The 20498-nt window shown below is 38.8% G+C and overlaps 4 protein-coding genes across 12 annotated transcripts in view; 1 reads left to right on the plus strand and 3 right to left on the minus strand.

The window, feature by feature from the left end:
- The window catches only part of LOC105381823 (protocadherin-like wing polarity protein stan), a 166135-nt gene extending 163540 nt beyond the window's left edge, over nucleotides 1-2595 (minus strand). The window contains exon 1 of the mRNA XM_048628886.1: nucleotides 2415-2595. The gene's annotated coding sequence lies outside the window, so the exon portion shown is untranslated. The remainder of the gene's footprint in view (nucleotides 1-2414) is intronic.
- Nucleotides 1-17413, plus strand: part of LOC105389222 (calcyphosin-like protein) — a 40281-nt gene extending 22868 nt beyond the window's left edge. Inside the window, exons 1-10 of one of the 9 annotated variants that reach the window (XM_048628885.1) lie at nucleotides 4644-4778; nucleotides 9937-9996; nucleotides 10868-10891; nucleotides 11093-11119; nucleotides 14344-14497; nucleotides 15585-15681; nucleotides 15944-16024; nucleotides 16410-16534; nucleotides 16760-16844; nucleotides 17088-17413. In XM_048628885.1, coding sequence (XP_048484842.1) covers nucleotides 4757-4778; nucleotides 9937-9996; nucleotides 10868-10891; nucleotides 11093-11119; nucleotides 14344-14497; nucleotides 15585-15681; nucleotides 15944-16024; nucleotides 16410-16534; nucleotides 16760-16844; nucleotides 17088-17189 — 777 coding nt within the window. In that variant the 5' untranslated portion in view covers nucleotides 4644-4756 and the 3' untranslated portion in view covers nucleotides 17190-17413. Of the gene's footprint in view, nucleotides 1-4643; nucleotides 4779-8142; nucleotides 8215-9936; nucleotides 9997-10867; nucleotides 10892-11092; nucleotides 11120-11557; nucleotides 11704-14343; nucleotides 14498-15584; nucleotides 15682-15943; nucleotides 16025-16409; nucleotides 16535-16759; nucleotides 16845-17087 lie in introns of those variants that run through there. The other 8 variants (XM_048628883.1, XM_038105560.2, XM_038105562.2 and 5 more) reach the window with 8 other exon arrangements.
- LOC105389221 (18S rRNA aminocarboxypropyltransferase) lies at nucleotides 2791-3947 on the minus strand. Its single transcript, XM_038105565.2, has 2 exons — nucleotides 3095-3947; nucleotides 2791-2994 (listed from the first exon to the last, which is right to left on the minus strand). The coding sequence occupies exon 1, from the start codon at nucleotides 3859-3861 to the stop codon at nucleotides 3124-3126; it is 738 nt and encodes a 245-aa protein (XP_037961493.1). The 5' UTR covers nucleotides 3862-3947; the 3' UTR covers nucleotides 2791-2994; nucleotides 3095-3123.
- A 793-nt stretch (nucleotides 17414-18206) lies between the features above and the next one.
- LOC105389220 lies at nucleotides 18207-19318 on the minus strand. Its single transcript, XM_011560301.3, has 2 exons — nucleotides 19020-19318; nucleotides 18207-18694 (listed from the first exon to the last, which is right to left on the minus strand). Exons 1-2 carry the CDS (start codon nucleotides 19167-19169, stop codon nucleotides 18446-18448), a joined length of 399 nt encoding a protein of 132 aa, XP_011558603.3. The 5' UTR covers nucleotides 19170-19318; the 3' UTR covers nucleotides 18207-18445.
- Between the last annotated feature and the right edge of the window lie 1180 nt (nucleotides 19319-20498).

Below are 20498 nucleotides of genomic sequence, written 5' to 3' on the forward strand. Positions count from 1 at the left end.
TCCATATTGCAACACAATAAAATTAAATTTGTATTGTAAGTATTATGACATGAACATGACACAAGTTGCTCTTTCTACTTTTAGGTTATAATGGCAGTCGTTAGTATATTTCAAAAGTTGTCATTTTTTTCTAAATTAAGTTATGGAAGAATTCTCGTAATCCGAAGAACTGGACACATTAAATTTATTACGCAGTATGAACGAGTAAACTGTGGCCAGCTGCGGAAAAGGACAGCAAAGACTATTGAAAAGTCGAGAGCCGTGTGCCCAAATATTAGGGAATATGCATATATTTTTATACTCTTATTCGATAGTTTAGATAAGGGGGTTTAGACCTTTGAGATATGCACAATGTTTCCATTCAAGAGAGCCAGGTGCAGGTTCTTCTTCTTACACCCCCACAGATAATAGAATAGAATGACCCACTAACCCTAGTCTCTCTTACTGAGAACCAGAGTTACAGTAAGTACTTACATACAATACAAATATTACTTTATATTCATATTGCCATAATAGCGTAATATTGTGTACAAAAGTCCTCTGGTTTGCGCTCTCCCATTTCAAACTCAAACTCAAACTCAAACTCAAAATTTTTTATTCATCGTAAAAATATAAAATTTTCTGATGAACGTCAATTTTTACAAACTACTCTCCGTTCGGATAAGGGGGGCTCTTTCTGTCTAAGGAGAAGAACGGAGGCAAGAAACTCCTGAGCCATCTTTTCAAAAAAAGAGCTACTAGCAGCTATTTACGAGCTCCCATTACAAAAGAGCCTCTGGTCACACTTTATTACCATTACAAAACAGCCACTGATCACACTTTATACACTTCCTTTTTCGCTTGTTACCATGACAACATTGGTTTGTTGAAAATACAAAAGTACTCTGTGATTACTTGATTAGGTAAAAAATCTATGCCAACTGACGGGACTCATTATTCTGAGCCGTGAAATTAAACGATTATGACGTCACGACAGCCCGCCATCCTGACGGGAATTTCAAAGTGGTCGTGATGGTTGTAATTTTTTAACTTTCTTTAAAATACCTTAAATTACTTATTTTGGCGTTGAATTTTTTTTTACTATAATAAAGTGATGTAAAACTATCCAATAAAAGTATAAAAAAAAATTACGCATATTCCCTATTTAGGTAATTGTTTTGTTAAGGTCCGACCTCCATAGAAGTTATTAACCCTAGGTATTTCATATTTACCCTATGTAAGTTGCAGTTACTTTTTGACATAATAAATATGTTTAGTAAGTATTTATGTTTCATCAAAATTAATAATAGGCCATCCATTTAAAAAATAACAAACGAGTTTTTTCTCCTGAGGTGTTAGTAGGCAGATCGGTATGCCTCAACTGCTTACGTTTTTCATATTTTTTTTAACTATGTGCTTAATTATAAAATGAAGTTGTAAAAGTTATGTAACACTCTTCGCCTTGTACTTGTATCTAACATTTAAAGCACATATCTTGGATACTTACCTACGACAGATATATCCTCGTCTGTACCCCATGAAGGCAAAAGTTTGTGGGTAGAAAAGGATCTCTAACTCAGAAACATTTGTCAATGCGGAACCCACCGACCGAACATTTGTTAGACTTATGTATGCAGGAGCTATGTAATAAATTATAGGTGCTTTTGAAAGTTTCAGCATGTTCGTTGTTTAGTTTTACACGCCACTCTATAAGTACCTAGTTACTATGCTACTAGATAGATAGGTAGAAGATACAGATAGATAGGTACAGCTCTAGAGAGCTCTACATACCTACATTTTGTTACAGTTTGTAGAATTTTTTGAAAACTTACTTTAAAATTTAAATACTACAATAGTATAGTATGTATTTAGTAGGCGACCGAATGGCGTAGTGGTTAGTGACCTGACTACTGAGCCGATGGTCCCGGGTTCGATTCCCGGCTGGGGCAGATATTTGTTTAAACACAGATATTTGTTCTCGGGTCTTGGATGTGCCCGTAAAATGGCAATAGGCCCGCCCCCTATTACATTGGGACTAACATAACACTCTGGCGAAAAGTGGGTGCAGCAATGCACCTCTGCCTACCCCGCAAGGGAGTACATTAGTACAAGGCGTGAGTGCGTGTTTTTTTTTTTTTAGTAGAGTTATCCATTCCATAACTATTGACAATGTCATTAATTAGTCTTCTAGTCCATGGCTGACTTAATAAATAAGTTAACCGCCTTAGTATAGTTGAGGACTCTATCAATGTACTTAATACTTATATCAAAACTTTAACAACCTTTAAACCACTAGTAAAAAATCATAATCATTACAAGATTAATTACAACTTCATAGTAAATCGCTGGAAGGCTGTATTTGATTCAGAGGTTAGTGACTCAAGCCACCTGCGTGACAGGTTGCACTGGAGTTAGCGGATAACTTACAAACTTACCTTTTAAAAACTTTCGTCCAACACTTGCCAAGTATCCAACAACAGGAATCCTCTCACACTGACAAACAACACACAAAACAAACTCTTTTCACAACTTTTTCACACAAAGTAGTTATTTCGGAGAATTCCCCGCGATATTAGTACACTGACACTGAGCGACACGACCGCCGCGCGACACAAAGTTAGCTAACTGACGGACGCTTCAAGCCGCGCGGTGTAGTTTGGCCCCACATGGTTCGTTGAACCACGGACCCCTAAAACAATATACCAAGCAGCGCCATCTATTGGATGATTATGTAGTTTAGGTTTTGTAGAAATAACGCCATCTAGGAGAGATATTACGAAATAGATTGAAGCGTTTACATGTTACTCATTCACTAGTTGATTCAGTTCGAGTATGAATAACTAGATGGCGCTAAATTGTACTTTTTTAGCGTAGCATACAGTACAATGTTTGGAATCAATAACGAAAAAATTATGTTCCTCTACCTATTCTCCATGCAACTAGACTACCAAGTATTAATAAATTAAATAACCTTGAGCTCTTTCTTCTATTCAGTGATGAACATACTCGAGCATCCTGTAAGATTGAGTAAATATGAAAGTAAAAAGAGATTGATTGAATAAAATATAACATTATATTACATAGAATATGAACAATTAAAAGTTTTATTAATTACCTTAAAACTAATTATTCGTAAATATTATGCTAGGTTTCTTCATCATCACTGCCCGAGGATGATTCACTGGGTGGCCACATAGGTCGCTCATCTTTTTCATTCCTCGCTGATTCCAAAAACTTTTCTTGAGCTTCCAACACACTCTTGCTATCAGTGCATTGTGAGTAGAGATCTAGTGCTTCTGAATTTAGTTCTAAGAATGAATGTCCCCAAGAGAACTTAGATAAATAGAATTTGGCTTCTTGTTTGTGTCCAGTAATAAACATAGCTGCCGCTAACGCTTCCACACAGCTCAACTGGTACGGTTTACCATAGTTTATAGGGTTTGCTGCTACTAGAAATGGCAATAACCTCGGGCACGGTGACTTCATTCTTCCAAACGGAGTCTCATCGATTTTTGCCCAAGAGCAGTCAATCACAGCTAGCCCAGACTTCTCCATGATGTCCTTGTCATTAGGGCTAACACACTGAGTTCCGACTGGAGACAAAACTAGTCCTGGAAATCGTTGGCCTAACTTGAGATTCTTTATGAGGTTATGTCGTGACAACTTTCGGCCGGAGCACTTTTTAGGGTCACAATGGTTGAGGTCCCACATGGCTACTGTGAATGCTGGTTCAGTGCCTTCCCCGTCGGACTGGGAGCCACTTGAGCTCTCCTCTGAGGAATCCACCGCCAATTCATTAAATCGTTCCGCGTAATCTTTATCAACATGATGATTCGTCCGCTTTCCATTGCCACGGGCGTTGCCTTTTTTCCTTGATGACATAGTTTTTGTTTATTTGTTGTAGTATTAGATAGTTACTTATTACAAATAACTATAATTAAAGTAAAACAAAGAAAAACTATCAATTTAAATAAAGTCAACAAGAAAATAACCTAAAAATTAGTGCGTTCCGTTTTACTCTGTATTTTATGTGTTATGAACTTATCACTAAGAATAATAACGACCTTGCACTTGGTTATCACTACAATCGAGTACGTGAATATTTTTAAAACTTTATAATACTATTTTTATGGAATAAAACTATTTTATTGATAGGTATTGATTGCTAAAAAATGTTGCAACGGATCTTCGTTTGAACTGCGTTGCGTAGAACGGAGTGTATAGATTATCTCAGAATAAGAACGGCTAAAGCTTTGCACAAACCATTTTCGTACTTTTCTGGTTTCCCTGGTCTAGATAGAGTTCTTGAAACCATGAAGCTGGAACAGAAGGTATGATAGAGCTAGAGACGATATTATAATGTTTGTCCCTACCTCGTATCCTCGTAAGTCTTTGGTAACTACCTATTGTATATGTGATAGGTACGAAGTAGGTCTACAGCCACTCTCCCTTACAGCAAAAGCAGAATACTCGTACGTATCGTAGGGTAAACCAGAAAATGATTCCCTCATTCCTGTGAAGCGTTGTTTAGCAACCTCATAGCAACGAATATAAAATTCGATTATGACGTGGTACACAAAATAAACGCACGGCTTGTTACCTCCTTTAAAAAAGGAAGAAATTAAATCCAAATAATAACCATAGATAATAATACCTACTTATTCTGTCATTAGTTTCTTTCAGTGCAGTGTTAATTTTTTATCTATAGATTATAAAAATATTGAATAGTGGAGAACAAATATTTATTTAATTCAAAATTGATTTCACGCAAGGCAAGATGAATAGCGCCTCAATGGCCGGTAAGTCTAAAATAATTGTATTCAGTAAGTACTAAGTACCTACCTAGTTACCACGCTTCCGTATCCTGCGAGGCGAGGACGTACTCTTTCACTGGTCTCTGTACCGACCTCTCAAAGAAAATCCTTTGGAAAAACTTGCTTCTGGTAACAGTCTTCCATGTTCACCTGTTGACAACAGAGGTTACTCAAAAGGTCAAAAGAAAAGCAAGTTGGGCTAATAGGTACAACCGGTAGTAATGTAGGTAAGTAGGTATACCGCCTCCCAGACTACACTCGCGAGCAACCAAATCGACTCAAGCCTTCACGGCGCACATATACATTGATTTTCCTAAAACGATAAATGGTAAATATAAAAGTGATATGTCATTCGAAAGCTGAAGAATTAGGCTTTCAATTAAGATCAATACCATAAAAAAAAACTAAGCGCAGATTTAATGACGCATTTTAATTGCCCGTCAGTGTTAATTACCTCATTAGGAATCCACGCCTTGCGCTACCTGATCCCGCTATAAAACCTTTCCACATCCGGTGTACCTTATCAGTCGCTTGTTGCAAGTTGACCGGTACACATCTCGTTGCATTGTATTCCTTGTTTTCGCAAACCCATGGATACCACACCAGAAGAAGCTGCTCAAGTTGTTGCCTTGCTGCAACAAGGGTTAAGTCAGCGAGCAGTCGCTGCCCAGCTCCACTTGAGCCAGTCTGCTGTATCCCGAGTATACAGACGGTTCCAAGAGACTGGTGCCTTCAATCGAAGACCAAGAACGGGCCGCCACCGCTGCACTTCAGAGAGAGACGACCGCTTCATTGTCTCAACCTCGCTGCGCAATCGACACCTTACGGGCGTTGATGTGCAGCAAGAACTGAGACGTGTACGACAAGTGGCTGTCAGCGAGTGGACAGTGAGAAGACGCTTGAAGGAAGCCAACTTGACACCAAAAAGACCTGCATCAGGCCCCAAATTGACTGCAGGCCACCGACAAGCGCGTCTTCAGTTTGCTCGAGAGCATCTCGATTGGAGCATTGCGCAATGGCGGTCGGTCCTGTTTACTGATGAGTGCAGAGTGTGTCTGCATGGCAGTGACAGGAGAGGCCGGGTCTACCGGCGTCCGGGGGAACGATTTGCCCAATGTTGTTTCGCTGAAACAGTAGCATATGGCGGCGGTTCCTGCATGATGTGGGCTGGTATTTCTCTAGAGGGAAAAACCGCACTTGTTTTCGTGCCTGGAGGCGGCCGAGGAGGCGGGTTAACAGCTGATCGGTACATCACCGACATTCTACTCGGTCATGTTGTGCCCTATGCAGAATTTGTCGGTGAAGACTTCGTGCTAATGCACGACAATGCCCGCTGCCACACGGCACGAGTCAGTCGGCAGTTTCTGAGAGAGAAGGAATTGCGCACGATGGACTGGCCTGCGCTCAGTCCTGACCTGAATCCCATCGAACACTTATGGGACGAGCTCAAAAGAAGAGTTCGGGCCAGGAATCCAGTCCCTGCAAGCGTGGACGAGCTGAAGACAGCTTTATTAGAGGAGTGGGACGGCATTCCTCAGGAAACTGTCAAAAAGTTGATAAGGTCTATGAGAAACAGGCTGCAGGCTGTAATTAGGGCAAGAGGGGGCAATACAAAGTATTGATTTAAATAAATAAATTTTTATCTTAACATTTTTTGTTTAATTTGTATAATACGATACCCATACCCTTTTTTCCTAAATTCCCGTTTTTCCTACAATTGCGTTCAGACATCATTTATTTCAAAAATGATGAATGGATTTCAATAATAATGATATCAAATTAAAACTGACATCTTAAGCTTTTAAATGACATATCATTTTTATTATTTCTATTCATAATTTTACTTGTATTAATGTATGTTTGCGCCGTCAAGGCTTGAGTCGATTTGGTTGCTCGCGAGTGTATATTATGGAGCATTTACTTCAGATTTAGTCTAGGCCACGCAGAATGCCAGCAAAATTGAGGTGTTTCTTTCTTAAAGTTGGCGTGTGTTTACCTGACACTCTGGATTAACACATCGAATACTTAGGTGGTATAACCCGGAATTCCCACGGGATAACCTTATGGCGATGCGAAGCTCACGGGAATAGCTAACTACTTCATTTACTTATTAGATAGGTAAAGGTAAATAGGTAGGCTAGTAAGCATAGCTGAATATAACAATATCAGGATGTCCTATTTCCCCTAAATTAGCTATGACATGTGTTTCGTCACGCATAGCTACGCATAATTGCGTTCGATATTAGATACGTATAATAGGTATACGGTATACTGATATTATATTGGATCATTGATCAAACAATAGCTCGTCTAGCACACCCATGTCTTTTGTTCTGCTTCACTAACTTTTGTACATTTATGATGTCGCTTTATTATGATTCCTATCTACCTAGCACGATACTTAGGTTTTTATTTCAGTACTTACCTATTTTCAATCTGCTACGAAAAAGGTGCTATAATAATAATAATTAAATTCATTTATTCAAGTAACAAGACTCCGAGATTGTTAGTAGACAGTAGACACGGTTTAAGTTTAAATTTGTATGTAAAATTGAAAATAACGTTATTATGTCCAACATCAGTCAGTAGAAAATCGTTCCATTTCCATGAACATTTCACGAGCGTAGCAAGATCGTAGCACACTCGTAGCAGAATCGTAGCAAAAGCGTAGCAAGTAATTATTTTATTTTAATATTTGTATCTAGGTTCTTACTTTAAGGTGATATCATGATTATGTGAACTTGTGAAGTGACTAACCCTTCTACTAATAAGTAAATAGGTAAGACAGGTTATTGAAAAAAATACATGTAAAAAATTAAATAAATAAGTATTAATTACTTAAATAGGTAACTTTTGCTTTGCGTCAAAAACCGGATGTTGCAAATACTGCGCAGCATCAGTCCTTCTGCTGCAGTGTGCAGTTGCATCACACTCTGTACTCGACCTCCGCCTACTTCTCTCGCGGAAATAAAAGCTCACCTATATCAACATTTCATACTGGCCAGAAATAAAATAAAAAAGGTACCTACATATACAGCTATACTTACACACTTTAAATTGATCAAACAGAAAAAAATATCGTAAAAATTTAGGGATCTTATTGTGTGTGTATATGTGAGTGCGTGTGTATGTGTGTGTGTTTTACAGTGATTTCTTTTCACGTAACCTAATGTAAAATTGATGGATGAAATAAAATAAACGACTGCAAACACAGGTGAGAACTAAACACACAGTTTGTACTGATAGAGTTCATAATTATTTAAGTAGTGTGTGAGTTTTTATCGATCACTTTCATTATGCCACCGTGCGACACTCGCCAGTATTCAACACTCGGTTGTCATCTGTGGCAGTTGGCAGTATCATCACGATTTTCCTTGCCCTTCCCTTTGGTTTAAAAATAAACGAGGACTCTTTTTTGGCGGTAAGTTCAGTTACCTACCCAGTTAATTAACTTAAGTACCTATATACGAGTACCTACCTGGTTCAGCTTCAGTGATCAGTGATAAGATAAACATAAGTACTTAGGAAGCAATAATATTTACTCTGTCGCCTACGCAAATTAAAGACAACCAACATAGAAAATTGTGCATTAGGTGATTGGTCTTGATTAGAACTCGTTATTAAATAATTTAAGAGTGATATATGTAAAAGGTAAGAATTAATAACTTGTATCTTGACACATAATCTAAAATTTATGATCGTTCTATTGATGACCCTTCCACGGGTTAGTCAACTGTGAATGAACCGTTTCGGACACATACATTTTTAATATAAGTACATAATATGTATTTTAAACTAAGGTGCGTCCAATACATGTTACTCGAGGGATGCAAGCCGCTTTTCGGAGTCCTCCCGAGCTTAACTCTGCACTTGAGGAAATAAAAAATTAAAGCATGAATAAAAAGCTCGTAATATAAAAGTTCGACTAATAGATAGGAAAGTTAGAATTATGGATTAATTGTTTAATAAGTCTGAAAGTCTGAATTAGGTACTAACTGAAGAGTGGACAAAATAATTAATTGTCATCCTGAAGTCCGGAATCGAATCCGAAACATCTTATTCTTCAGATTCAGTCAATTCAGTGTATCAGTGTACTGATGATAAAAGCTGTTAATCTATTTCATGCCATGTGAATACGCCTCACTGATACAATATGTATGAGACTTGTCCTTGAGACCAGACAGACTGATCGATTTTACATAATTATATGGGTTTATGGTACTTCGATTTACCTTGGAAATTGATTGAAACCATCGGATTCCGAAGCTTTCTAACATTAGCCATTTTCGGAATTGGACTTAAAATTGCAATAATGTAACTAGTTACCTACCTGCCTGTAAAAGTCTGTTCACATTGCATCGGAGGCATTCTTTTCGAAAGGCCTTTACCTTAGCTATTACATAATTTTCTGACTAAATTAATACGAATCATTTAATACTTAACTTTTAAATTGATTCGAAGTTTGAAAACAGTCCAATGCATTTACTACTGTATGTACTATTATGTACGTAAGTACCACTATTAAAAAGTGTACTTAGATAGTATGCTTTCTAACATAGAATAGTGAATAAAATAACAGTGTTCTGCTAAAATGGGGACACCATATCAGAGCATCTAGGTCACAGTTTATTGTTACTAAGTAAGCACTCTCATAATTTCCCTTGATGGGATTTAATTATACCTACATACTATATGACATGACATCATAGGTAAGTACATTATTTAATTAGTGTATGGGTTAAATGTGTTGAACGTTTGAAAATAAACATCACTGTAGGGTAGGGTAGGTTGATAAATCTAAGTATGTTGCTCATTAATAATTTAACATCATGGAGAATATTATTAATGATAGAATATTATTAAGTAATGTGAAATACATAAAAGTAATCGAATGGTGTAAAACTCCCTCTGATTTGATGCTTCACAACTCATTTTACCTATGAGTCCAATGACAGGCGGCGAACCTAAACCTATCCCATTCCACTTCACCTGAGTACTCCACTGAAGCAGAAACAACCTACGACAGTCAGACAGCGCTGTGGTTGATTGACTGGGTTGTCATTGAGCTGGACTTACACTCATGTTTATAGGAAGAACTGTATGAAAAACTCTGCCTGACTAAGTATTCTTCTTTTCTTTTCAGCTTGCTTCAACTACAAAGAGGCGCCACCTAAGGAGGTGAAAGAAACCATGGATAGCGTCAGTAAGTTCACTACAGTTTTTTATTTTATTTTGGTTACCTACCTAACCAAAACCAACTTACTTAGAAAAACAACATTGAAACATGATTAAAATCCAAACATATTTCTTAGTTTATCAGTAAGTTTCAAACCTGACAATATCAAGTTAAACAGCATTTTAGTATAAAATGCTGTAAGTATAGTAAAAAAAAACCGGCCAAGTGCGAGTCGGGCTCGCGCACAAAGGGTTCCGTAGCAAATAACTTAACCAAAATTACAGTTAAATCAACCTATCTCAAAAACTATAAGAGATACTTTGATCAAACCAAAAATCGTTGAAAGAGTTAATTAGCATGCATCACCTCTATTTTTTTTAGAATTTTATACCCCGTAGTTATAAAAATAGAGGGGGGGGGACATACTTTTTACGACTTTGAGAGCTGATATCTCAAAAACCGTTCACTTTAAGAAAAATGTTTTTTAGAAAACTTTATATCATTTTAAAAGACCTTTCCATTGAAACCCCACACGGGTATGTACATCGAAAAAAAAAATTTCATCCCTCAGTTACATGTATGGGGGGCCCCACCCCCAATTCTTTTTTTTACTATTTAGTGTCATATTTTTGTAGCGGTTCATACAACACATATTCCCATCAAATTTCATCACTGTAGTACTTATAGTTTCCGAGTAAATCGGCTGTGACAGACGGACAGACGGACAGACGGACAGACGGACATGACGAAACTATAAGGGTTCCGTTTTTGCCATTTTGGCTACGGAACCCTAAAAACGACATAGGTATTCTGGTTTAGGTTCTCGCTCCGGGCTCTAGTTTGAAAACTACCGATCAAACAAAAATAAGTACCTAATTAAGTATAAATTTTATTCTAGGTGGGCAGCATAAACCAGCTGATCGTAAGATTGTTTGTCTAATTCTGTAGTTACAGATTGTTCTTAGCGATCGATCGTATTATTATTAGTTAAACCTCCCAACACAAGGGATATTGGGAGGTTTTAGCGTAATAAAATTATAAAGTAATTTGGAGGAATCATCCATGCAATAACATAATATATCAAAGCGGGTGGTTAAATTTGTTAAGTAATTTAAATTTTTAGGTTTTCAGACTGGGTGCAAATCTGAAAGTAAGAAATTGTCTATGTATGTAGCTACAGTATACCAATGTTATGTATTCAACTATCCATAGACTAGAGCTTTAGTCCTCTCCGTAGATAACACTGAAATTGAGATTGTAGACCTGAGATTATATCAACACGCACGCTTATCAGTGACCTTAGCAAACCTGAAAGTCGTGAAACAATTTTCAAATATAGATTTCATCAAACGTTCGAATAGTTCCCATATTTGGGTCACGGGCGATGCCGTAAAATGGCATAAAGTTTCGGAAACCCACCTGAAAGCACGCAATGACTTGTGCTTTTCAATTTGTAAGAGAATTTTGTAAACAAAATGGCTAACTAGATGCGGCTTTTCTTTGAACTATCCTTGAACCGCGGTGTACCATGTAGGTAGCGGTGCTGTGTGCTTGTGGCCTCGCTCACTGAAGCCGTTAAAAAGTTTTCTGCTTCAGTGTAGTTTAGTCTCCCGCAGCCCGAAGACGTTGGTTGGTACAGTCGCGTGAACATGTGATAGTGTTGCCACAGACTGACAGTAGTGCGGACAGGGAAATGTTTGAAGATGTATCGGAAAAAGAAAACACACTCGAATAGTAAGTGTTTTGGGACGTAAATACCTTCAAATCTCATAGATGAAAAGCTCAACGATATTTAAGAAAAATCTATTTCTTTATATTATAATTAATTGTTTATTTCTTATTGTTTAATCTTTTATTATATTTTAATTATTCGGGAGGATACAAGGAAAGTAAAACTTAATTTACTTACACCATTACACTGTAATCCAATCGCTCTATGATCCTATCATAAACCCTAATATCTATGAATTTCTAATAGAAATCTATAGTTGAAATAATCAATTAGTGGCATTTGCCAGAAGGAATAGCGTAGAATTATCCACATCGGACATTACATTATTAAAGCTACAACTTTACTATCGATCGTCAACCACCATGCTTGTCGCGTGAGCTAGAACACTCGCAGACTCGCCACAGTGGACTGTGAAAGCTCTTAATTGCTACCTAGTAAGGAATAATTTTGAAGTAAGGGTGGAACTCAGGGTGTACTATAGTGTACCTAGGTTGCCCATTGGCTCGACCGAGGGCCACGCTGGACCAGGGTCATTGGACCTAGGATACCTAGACCTAGATTACGTAGACGGAGCTGGCGTTCTTAGGTGTTGTTTTATGAAGAAACTGAATGTCTTACACACGGTTGGCAGAGATTTTGTTTGTGATACAATTTTAATGTTACGATACTTACTTTTAAGGTAGGGACAGACTGACCCCCACGCAGTTTCGCAAAGTTACATGCTACGCATTATGTCACTACCTTAAAAATAACAGAGAAATGTGTATTTATGTTCGGTATTATCCACTTTACCGTAACAATACTAACAATCACTAATAATTTACCTTCATGACATATGAGCACGAAACACCCCTATCTAGGTAGCTACCTATTACCTAGTAATAGAGTGAGTAGAGTAATAGAGAGAGTAGAGGATTATGCTTTAAAAAATGTTATAGTTATTCGACAACGAAAACACATTAAATATCCTAACGACTTCCTAGTTCTACTAATACACTCACGGGCAATGAAAACGTTCCACTCACAAACTTCCGACACCAAAAAAACCAATTTTAAAAAAAAAATTTTAAAAAAAACAATCTTTTTCATTTGGTTATATCCTCATGCTCGGTTAAATGTACTTTAATGTCGCAGAAGGCGTTATTAAGCTATCCTTTTAGGAGTTATTTGGTGCATTTAGACGACCGAATGGCGTAGTGGTTAGTGACCTGACTACTGAGCCGATGGTCCCGGGTTCGATTCCCGGCTGGGGCAGATATTTGTTTAAACACAGATATTTGTTCTCGGGTCTTGGATGTGCCCGTAAAATGGCAATAGGCCCGCCCCCTATTACATTGGGACTGACACAACACTCTGGCGAAAAGTGGGTGCAGCAATGCACCTCTGCCTACCCCGCAAGGGAGTATAGTTCAAGTTCATTAGTACAAGACGTGAGTGCGTGTTTTTTTTTTGTGCATTTCTCAGTGGAACGATTTTATTGCCCGTGAGTGTATTATAAGGGCTAAAGTTTGTGAGTATGTGTGTGTACGACTAAACCGATTTTAATGAAATTTGGTGTGGAGAGCTTACGCGACAGCAGAGGGCACATAGGCTATAGGCTTTTTATTGCGCATTTCCCACATCTAGTTGATAATAAAAGGCATTTCTAAAGTGTAATGTAAGAAAATTGTGTGGTGTAGAAAGGCGATCAATCCGAGGGGCATCCGGGCCAATAGTACATAATTTCCGTTTCATTATACACTCCACTAACTTTAGATTGCTTTAGGTTAACTAGTTAACTACTATACTAAGTATAGGTACTTACTAGAAGTGATTTAGATAAGTACTTACTTCTTTGGAAAAAATCTGGTATAAGTATGATTAATCTGTATTATAATTATTAGTCAATAATACGTATGATACGTATCTTGCATTAGTATTATTGTAGACAGGAAATGCCTTAGAGTTTCAGATTTTATTTCCTTATACTAGTAGCACCTAGTACAGGTAGGGTAGTTAATGGCTACATCCCTAGTTATTATAAAGATATTTCAGCAGACCAAGGTACCTTTTACAGTTTTACTTTGGTAAATTAAATATGGCACCAACTTATAGTGCAGGAATTGCACTTGGCCCATGGCCCAAGTGTCTAAAATTTAACTAATGCTACTGCAGTAGTGTTGCTTCCATGCAACACTTGTGACCTTGCTCATATCCATGCAGTCTGTAATATCAGACGTTTCAACAGTAGCGACGTTTCTATGGTCAAGTGCCAAGTCGCACCCCGTATAATTTAGGTAAGTAGGTATACATGTTGCTACTTACTGAAAATGAGAAAATAAATAGCAAACAAAGGTCATTTTATCTAGGCTTAAAGGTCTGCCAGGCCATTACGAAATTTTAGACATAAATGTAACCTGAACATTCTGGACATAGGTTGCTCTCAAGAAGCGTCACTTTGCCCACGGTCTTCTTCATTTATTCACAACCGTAACTAATGAAATTATCAGTCCATCTTCTCGAGGACGATCCATACAGCCCTCTTGCACCACGCTTACTGACCTCCAACCTCCAAAATATTTTTTAGGTCAACCGAGATTCGTCTACCCATGCTTTCTGCGGAGAACATTAATTCAGAAAACGCCACTCCTCTCTGCCCACAGTCGCATGGCACCGCCCGCAGTCGGCCACCTCCCGCCAGGAGGAGGAGCTGATGCAGAAGAGCAGCCGCGCGCTGAACAGCACCACCGACCCGCTGGAGAAGCTGCGCCTGCTGTGTCTGAGCCGCGGCGCCTCGGGCATCATGGGGTTGGGCAGGTAAAGGAGTAATATAGACACAGAGAATAGCGCTAACAATATACCTTTTTCGAGCTGGGAGGTTTAGCGAGTTAGGGACAGTAAACAACGTAGCTAGCTAGCTGTAGACAAAAAATAATAGCTTACTAGCTTTTCCTGTGAATTTGAATGATTGGGCAATAGGGATTTCGCTATAGATCGCATTCAGTGGCGTGCTATGCGAGAGGCCTACGTCCAGCAGTGGACTGCTATAGGCTGATGATGATGAAGGGATCTCGCTCTCCTACTTGCAGATGTTCTATGGGACAGAGCATGAGACAACACGCGATTTTACATTGTTTTGTGCGGTTCTATAGAAAAAAAAAACCGCTGTTATAACAATAACGGGAAACGGTGTCGTATAGGTATAAATAATTGTACCGGTAGTTTTCTACAGTCATGAATATTCATCTGATTTATCTACCGCTGGGGGTGCCCGTATGGGGGTGTCACCGGAATAGGTATCATGTTTACAGTTAGTTTTTTTTCAGTTTGTATTGTACCTTACAAGTACTTACATAAAGAGAAAAAAAAAACACGCACTCACGCCTTGTACTAATGCGCCCTTGCGGGGTAGGCAGAAGTGCATTGCTGCACCCACTTTTCGCCAGAGTGTTATGTTAGTCCCAATGTAATAGGGGGCGGGCCTATTGCCATTTTACGGGCACATCCAAGACCCGAGAACAAATATCTGTGTTTAAACAAATATCTGCCCCAGCCGGGAATCGAACCCGGGACCATCGGCTCAGTAGTCAGGGTTACTAACCACTACGCCATTCGGTCGTCATTACATAAAGAGATTGTCCTCTTATGGATGTAATTTCTTTCCACGCGTCACGTGCTATACCTATTAATTTCTTATTACAATTAAGTATTTTTCCCATATTAGCTTTATGGAACGAATTGTCTTGGGATTTGAATGATTTCATAGTAGGCTATTGACTTGGAAGTTTAATATCCAGCAGTGGATGACTAATCAATCTAATTATGGTGACATAATTTTATTATCTCAACAATACCTCTTCTCCCCCATATTTCTCTTCCTAAACTAATATCGCGTTTCTTCCAGAATTTTCCGCCGCATGGACGATGATGGCAGCAAGCAGCTGAACATGGAGGAGTTCTACGCGGGGATCAAGGACACCGGCCTCGACCTCAGCCACGAGGTGATGAAACATATTTAAGATATATCACCATTCATAGATGCTCACATTACAACCATACTAGATTCTAAAACTAGATTTCAGGGTCCTTGAACTAAATGTCTTCAGAATAATGGGGTTATCGTACCTACTCAACCTCAAAAATGCCTATGCTTACCTAAATACGCCCATATTACTTACCCCTATACTCTTTGCTACAACAGCCAGAAACCAACACTTTCATTTGTTTAAAATGTAACTAACGTTTTGTTGCTATCAATTTCAGGACACAGAGACGTTGTTCAAGCAGTTTGACTCTGACAACAGCGGCTCTATTAGTGTGGACGAATTTATTAGGCACATTCGTGTGAGTAAACAATAGAAATTTATTATTTTCTCTATTCTCGCATTTCTTTATCCAACCTGTCCTTAAGGGCATCGGTCTATATGGATTTTGACTTCATTAGTAACCTACCAGTATCCAAGCAAGTTAAGTTGGCACTGGTTGTTGGTTGGTTGGCACATGAACACAGCAGACAAGGACATGAGTATGTTAATGTGAAGCCTGGCATCCCCAAGCCCCGAGCTAGTTAACATGGCAGCAAATTTTCACCCGAGATATAAGTAGTTTATCTCGGTGAGATCTCGACATTGGATCTCCTTACCTTCGAAATTGAGTGCCTCTTTCGGACTACCCACTGTATTTACCTTGTAGAGACTGACCCCTGACGTGGACTGTTTCCATATTCCAGCCACCGATGTCGGAGTCCCGGCGCGCGATCGTGGAGCAGGCGTTCAAGAAGCTGGACAAGACGGGCGACGGCGTCATCACCATCGACGACATCCGCGGCGTCTACTCGCTCAACGCGCATCCCAGGTGAGATTATAGAGATATCTAGTAAGAAAGGAACATTTATTTGACAACAACAACAAATACAGAAAATTACAATACAAAACAAACAAAGGTTGCTGTCCAGAACTTCAAAAAGACCCAGCTCAGCGTATGTTGTGGAACATTTGCCTCGTCCAGTATCTCGTGCACGTAGGTATGGAAAGGTCTAAAATCTGAAACCGATTACTTACCTACTTAATTCTATTTCAGATACATGAGTGGTGAAGAGACCGGAGATGTGATTATGAACAAATTCCTCGCCAACTTTGAGGTGGAGGGAACTGTTGACGGAAAGGTAAATTGAAAACCAAATTATATGGAAACCTACCTACTTAACTTATAAGCCTAGATGTTACACAGTGTACATCTTGTGAAGTGACCTCTATGAGCTCTTAAAATGTAATCCACTGAACAAGTCTTGTTGGTGATCACTATAAATCACTGCTCCATAATATCCCTCTGCCGCCTTTTACAACTATTCATACTGCAGTCCTTTCATCCGAGTCTGTAAAAATACGAAATTATTTTCTTATTTCAGGTAACTCTGGAAGAGTTCATGAACTACTACAGCGGAATCAGCGTGTCGATCGATAACGACTGCTACTTCGATCTGATGATGCGGCAGGCCTACAAGTTGTAGACTCCTTGCCGCAGACTCCTTTGTACCGACCTCTTTGCTCCACCACCGCGAGATATAAAACCTACTTTCTCGACATGCACGCAAGGGGAAACTTCTTGCACAAAGCTTTTATTGTTTCTATTCTCAACAAATACCTAATACTGATGTTAATTTGCAATTTATAATTTAATGTGTAATTTAGGTGTGTTATTCAATAAATTAACGATTTTTGTTATTTGAAGTAATTTTCGGTTTTATTTAAGTACTTACTTACCTAGTTACGATTTGATACCAAATTCTCCTCGAACGAAATCGTTGTAGGTAGATAGGTAGGCAGTGCAGTGCCTTGATGGCTGGAGTGTAACAAACTGATATTGCTGATAATGGTAACTGTGTTTATTATTGTTCCTTTGTTGGTTTTTGGCTTTACCCACCTACCTATCATCTCCACTGACTCTACTTCACTCGCAAGTGCGCAAGTGCTAGCTGCTAGTGCTCGCAACTCGCAAGTTGCAAGCGCGCGAATTTCAACTTCCCTTTTCGTTAATTTATAACTTCTGCCAGTGTCAGGTATTCGGATACGAACTCTCAGAATAATAATTAGAATATATTTCTTGGCTAGGGATCTGTGGCTTTGTGCCAAAGTAAAGTAAAAGTAAAGTGCCTGTCAAAATTCTCAAGCGATACCATCCGAAACCGTCCCATATTCAGAGAAAATGTTAAATAATCAAAATTTTATGTGCTTAACAACAGTGTTATTTATTTCCGAATTCACCACAACAATGCCGATAGTGGGCAGTACATTTGAACAATCAAATAACACTGCGGTAAGGAAACTGCGAGAAGCACCAGCTGATCCAGACGGGGAATCCCTGGAAAAACTATCATGGCTCAAAGAAACTGATGCACAACTTAGAAGAGACGGGTTCTACGGCAACTGTGAATATTTAAAGTTTATTGATGTTCCTAGTTACGTTTTATGGTTTTTATTGCTGATTACTATTCTTGGTTGTTAACTATTATTGTAAATGGTTTAACATTAAAAGTTTGTTATTTTATTAACTAATATTTCGAAATAATAATCACATCACATTATACAATATACGATACATAAGAACATAGATAACCTAACTACCTTATGTTCACCACTTCCATATCGCATAACTCGTCGTCAGGCAATCGCAGATCACTGTACAACCTCGAGCCTGTGCGATGGTAGGTTGTTGAGATGTGTGTTATAAATGATATTTGGCAACCTTTCTCTCCAGAACCATGAATCATGATGCTGTTTCGCTCTCCTTAGTCCTCATTATATCCATGAGCTTGTAGAACTTCTGCGAGATAACATGGCTGTAGTTGGGGTTCATATAGACATGTCTGTAGTATAGGACACACAGTATGATGAGGACAATGAGTCGGCCCAGGGCTCCAGTGCTGGGTGACTGGCATATTAATGAACTGCACATGTAATATCGCAACTTCGCCGTACAGAGAAACGTGCAAGCCAGCGGGATTAATGCCACGACCTGTAAAAATTTAGGTCCAATGTAGGGCAGGTCTATGCAGCATGCGTTACCATGCTACAGTGGAGGTACAGTACACAGTACTTACATCCTATTCAAAAGCTAAGTTATATCTTGCCATCAAAAGCATTCACCTAGGTAGATACCAGTAGCAGTATAGATAAATAAAAAAGCTGGGACTCGTATGAATTTAGATGCTATCAATAGGTCCCTCTACATACGATCTATTAAACTTATTATTAATTAAACCATCGCATCAGAGCTGGTGGTCCACCACAGCTTAGAACCAACTATACTGCTAACACCCATGCTATATGCCCAAGTCTACCTGTAAGCAGAAGCCGATAGCACCGGAGCACTCGTAGAGACAGAGCTTGAAGAGTTGGTCGCACATGGAGCAGGTCATCATGGCTAACCGACCACACATCAGCGCGCAACATGTCACAGTCTTGCGGCATTCCTCTACCAACAAGCACATTGTGCTAGGAAGAATATTGAGAAGAAGAATTATGTGTGGTGTAGATAGGTAGGTATACTTAACTGGTGTAGATTTTTATTGCTAAACAAAAATCAGGTTATGTTTACAAAATATTGGTGTGTTGGTAAACAGTTATAATATTCTAGTCTATGAAACAAGAAACATAGATTAAACGACTTTCCTTCTTTGTAAGCATAGAACAACGTGGAATCGAGTGTTCATCTCGTGTTCATAAGCATTGACGAGTCCGCGTTGTTCTATGGTTCATAGTCATTGTTTGTATGATATTGTCAAGTTTTTGTCAAATCAACGCCATGCTCAAGTTTATAAGTGGTTTTTAAGCGTAATTTTTCATAAATTCTGAATAATTTTCAACGTTTGGCCTAACGTTTGTGTAAATTAGGTAAAGATAACATACTTAACTAAATTTATAAATTGATTTGGATTAGGAAGGTATTACTTAGACTATTTTAAATAATTTAAGGTTATTGTTATGGTTATTTTGATTTGATTTCGAACGTTATTACTTTTCAGATAAAACAGGAAGCTCTCCAATATTTTACGTGAAATGAAGTTACACCGATCACTTTAGCCCGACGATACCTTAAACCGCAACCATGTGCCAATTCCTTGAAGAATGTTGCTCCCTTATGACATGCACGTGCCTGATGTTGGCCCGCACCTTCATGACGATGATAGTGATGATGGAGCACATCATGAGAATGATCATACAGATGTTCTACAACTTCGTCACGTTTCTGCTTCAACTGTGCTCGCTGCTTCCACTCTGCTGCATATTCCTCCTCACCTCTGGGTTCAAATGTTTCGTGTGTGGCAGCGGGGGGGCATGCCCCTCCCCGCGCGCTGGCTGTGCTTGTAGTTTAGCTACGATACTCATTCTCTACTTAATATGGGCGTATTTAATAAACATAGATGATTACAATGCTGAATCGCGTCTGATAGCGTTTTCAGACAGCTGCGCTGTGGCGGAGCAGCCGCCGTGAGCAATATAACAAAATGCTCAATGCTATAAAAACCTGGTTTTATTTCTAGTGGTTTACCGAATTGTATTGCATGAGGTAACTACCTGTAGGTACCTACTATTTTGTAGACTATCCCGCATCATCATCAGACAATGTTAGGCCTCTACGAAGGACACAAGTGCAAGTACAACTATGTCCACCGCCCCTTTGGCATCAAACCACTTCCACCACCTATGTTTACTTTCTTTTATTTACTCGGCCTTCCTTCTTCAGCTTCTATTATACAACTTCAGATCACTGCTACTTCAGCATTTCAGCAGTGACGTCAGAACTACTTAACACCCAA

Source organism: Plutella xylostella, chromosome 22 (assembly GCF_932276165.1).
Source record: "Plutella xylostella chromosome 22, ilPluXylo3.1, whole genome shotgun sequence".
Taxonomy (NCBI): domain Eukaryota; kingdom Metazoa; phylum Arthropoda; class Insecta; order Lepidoptera; family Plutellidae; genus Plutella; species Plutella xylostella.